At 48.8% G+C, this 3,891-nt stretch overlaps 1 protein-coding gene across 1 annotated transcript; it reads left to right on the top strand.

The window, feature by feature from the left end:
- The first annotated feature begins 2,623 nt into the window (after positions 1 to 2,623).
- LOC149360989 (uncharacterized) lies at positions 2,624 to 3,581 on the top strand. The gene has a single exon (XM_089567971.1). It carries the CDS (start codon positions 2,706 to 2,708, stop codon positions 3,579 to 3,581), a length of 876 nt encoding a protein of 291 aa, XP_089424097.1. The 5' UTR covers positions 2,624 to 2,705.
- Positions 3,582 to 3,891: the final 310 nt, after the last annotated feature.

Here is a 3,891-nt window from a genome sequence, read left to right as displayed (position 1 = left end):
GGCATAAGTATATCACAGATACACGATTACATATTTGCCTCGATAGCGTTTTAATTCAGCAAGTTGACACCATTAAATACCTCGGCGTAAGCTAAGATAAGAACCTTTATTGGCACAGACATAATGATACCCTCTGCTCCAAGCTTGCTTCAGCTTGTTACATTCTATATTGAACGCGGGAGTTTCTGGATATATCTGTTCTGAATATCGTTTATTTTTCACTTTTTCATTGTCATTTGACGTGCTGCTGTGAGTCATGGGCTAGTACATACAGATCTTACATTCATCAAACCATCTATTTGCAGAAAAGAGCACTGCGATTAATAACATACTCGAACAGGTGTTAGTCTAGTGCTCCTTTGTTCAATAAGTTACAGGTTTTGCAGTTTCCTTTGCTATATGAAATGAGAGTCGCAATGGTAGTAAATAACGTTATACAATATAATTACCTGCTTTCAATTAATATTGTTGCATTAGGGGGTGCATGCACTGATATGCCCATAAGGAAACACGAAGACGAAGCTCGTGAATTTTGAAGAAGACGACGGTCGAGCAGTGTCGGCTGGTGCCTGCAGTAAACGCCTGTCGTTTGAAAGCCCTGTCTTCCGTGTCCGCTGTCTGCAATCCCAAGCGGAACTACCCCGTAACATCTTGGTGGAGGCGCTTTCGATCCCCCTGGCCACAGCTCCTCGTATTTCCGCGGCAGAAACCTGGATTTGCGCAGTGGACGCCATCTTCCCGAGCTCACCCCACCGACCGCCACAGTAAGCATGGCGTCCCAGGATGCATCACCCGCTCCGGAAACTCCAGCTTCCCACATGGTTTTAACCAAAATCCGCCATCCGCCTATTTTTAACAGTGAAGAAAGCAGGATGTTGAAGATTGGCTCCATGATTACGAAAGGTGCAGCAATAATAACCGGTGGGATGCTAGCATAATGCTAGCATCCTTTTCTCTCTAACGGGAACGGCGAAGACCTTGTTTACTAACCACGAACAGGAGATGCCTACTTGGGACATCTGCAAATAAAAACTTCAGGACTTGTTCGGCAAGCCAATTGGGCGAGCTCTAACAGCCAAAAACGACCTGGCTACTCGCGTTCAATCGTCAACTGAATCATACCTTGCCTACATACAGGACGCCCTCGCCCTTTGTCGCAAGGTGAACACCTCCATATCCTAGGATGATAACGTGGGCCATATACTGAGGGGTATCGCCGATGACGCCTTCAATATCCTTCTCTGCAAAGACTGCTCTACGGTGGACTCAGTCCTACAAGTGTGTCGCCGTCTCGAACAGGCGAAGCAGCGCTGCATCGTCCATCGGTTTGCGCGCCTTCCCAACACGGCGACTACATCCTCATGTGACGGTCTGCCCACTTTGCAGCAGCCTTCAAGTCAGAAAAACCTCATTACCATCGTCCGCAGGGAAATCGAGGCCTTGACTCCTGTTACACTTACATCACCTCCTGCAGAGGCCACAACAGCTATAATACAGGCTGTTGTCCGCCAAGAATTCGCGAATGTGGGCCTCCTTTCCAATCGTACCACGCCACCCCCTGCACCACAGCCAATACCAGTGGTTGCCGCTGCTACCACCCCCCCCCCCCCCCCCCCTACACAGCGCGCTGCCCTGCCCGCAATTCTGCGGAGTGGCTCACATCTGACAACAGGCCTATTTGTTTCGTCTGCTGTCGGGCTGGCCATACGTCCCGTTATTGCCGTAGCACCCCGGCTCCCCCCTCTGGCCCCTACTACAGCCCCGTCCACCACGACTATTATTTACCACGGCGCGCTTCTGTCCCCCCGGCACAGCTTCGTACCGAGAACATTGAGCAAGTCCGTCGTCCTAGCCGTTCGCCATCGCCACAAGCCCACCGTTCTCGATCGCCTACTCCTCGCCGCAGCTTCTCCCCAACGTACCAAGACCCCTACTCGGGAAACTAGGCAACGCAGCGCCCGGACTTCGACTCTGCGTTACCCACCCGGACAGCCAACAGTGTTTCGACCATCGCATCACGCCGCAACCTGATCAATCTCCTCGTAGATAGAGTCCCTGTGCCCGCTCTCATTGACACTGGAGCCCACATTTCAGTCCTTAGTTCATCGTTCCGCCAGCGCCTGAAAAACGTTCTTACGCCCGCTAACATCTCGACAGTTCGTGTTGCTGATGGGAGCACTGCTATCATCATCGGAATGTGGACTGCGCGCGTTAGCATCGCCGGCCACCACGTCCCTGTGCTCTTCGCCGTCCTTACTACTTGTCCTCAAGACGTCATTTTAGGCCTAGACTTTTTAACAGCCCATTCCGCTCTCATAAACTGTTCCTCCGGACTTCTGCGCCCTAGCCCTGCCCCTGCCTTCCATCGGCAGTGGACGCGGCAACATCGTCGTGACAATGTCGGCTGATGTACGACGTTTGTGCAGGTTCTTGCTGGATTCATTTCCATCGCCTTGGGAAATGCATCGTACGCTGACACGGGCTTCGATCGTCGCCTGGTATCTACTGATGCTTTTCGCCCATCCGGTGCGGGAGGCGTATTCTTTACGAACTCCGATATGCTGGGGTGGCTTCACGTGGATTCTACCATCGGCGCACCTTCATCGAGCACAGTGACGTCATCCCCCCCTCAAGCCAGGCTCTTGCCTATAAAAGGAACGTCTGGGCCTTCCATCGGCAGTGGACGCGACAACATCGTCGTGACAATGTCGGCTGATGTACCACTGTTTGTGCAGGTTGGTGGACGAAAATACGCCTTCCGCAGCAATTACCTTTTTTTGATCGTGTTGCCGTGTCCACGCACATTGATCGTTTGCTTGTCAATGGTAGGCCTGTTGCTGAAGCTATCAGGTGATATGGAGGAAAATCCTGGTCCTCAGACGGTGGAAATGATTAAGCAAGTGATGGAAACTCAAACTGAAATCCTCACCAAATTGAAGGAAATTCAGGAAAATCAAACGTCTACAGAGGCACGCTTGCTTGACGTGCAATCCAGGCTGTCTACTATTGAAGAAAAGCTAATAAACTTCGATGAGGCTAGAGACAGGCTTTCTAAACTAGAGACACTTGCTGAAAGATCTGACATAGAAATGGCAACTGTTTCCCGAAAACTTGATGAATTAGAGAATCGCTCGCGACGCAATAACCTAATCATACGAGGTGTGAAAGAAGAGGTGTCAGAGAGCGCAGAGGTCCTATTGAAAAAAGTGAATGAGGATATTTTTGAAGCGAAACTTAAACAAATGGTTGACTCTATTGAACGCATTCACCGACTTGGAAAGATGAAAGAAGGTAGTGACCGTCCGATCATTATTAAATTTACAGACTTTAGGGACAAGATGAGAATCTTGAGTAATTGTTTCAACCTGAAGGGCACTGCCTATAGTGTAAGTGAAGATTTTTCTAAGCGAATTGTTGAAATAAGGAAAAATCTCCGGAACTCATGTGCGAATGAAAGAAAGAACGGTGCGAAAGCAAAGTTAATTTTTGATAAGTTAAAAATCAATAATACCCTCTACGCTTGGGACGAGGAAGCCAAGCAGCGGTTTAAATCCGGGTTGATTCTAGCAATGAGTGACTGAACGATCATAAACCTGATTGCTTCAAGATTATAAATGTGAACGCCAGAAGTATGATTAACAATGTAGATGCGATAGAAAGTATATGTCTTGAACATGATCCTGATATTATAATAATCACCGAGACTTGACTACACAAAGGTATCGGAGACTGTGAAGTTACACCCCCCGGCTACTCCATAGTAAGAAAAGACCGTGAAAGGAGAGGTGGTGGCGTTGCGATAATTATAAACAGCAACATAGCCTTTTGTCATGGAAGGGTTTGGAGATTTAGAAACGGCATGGGTCAAAATCAGGCTGAATTCTCGCAAAA

Source organism: Amblyomma mixtum, chromosome 2 (genome assembly GCF_055824585.1).
Source record: "Amblyomma mixtum isolate Tamu chromosome 2, ASM5582458v1, whole genome shotgun sequence".
NCBI classification, from domain to species: Eukaryota; Metazoa; Arthropoda; class Arachnida; order Ixodida; family Ixodidae; genus Amblyomma; species Amblyomma mixtum.
Note: the sequence above shows the minus strand (reverse complement) of the source record. Positions and strands in the feature narration are given on the sequence as shown.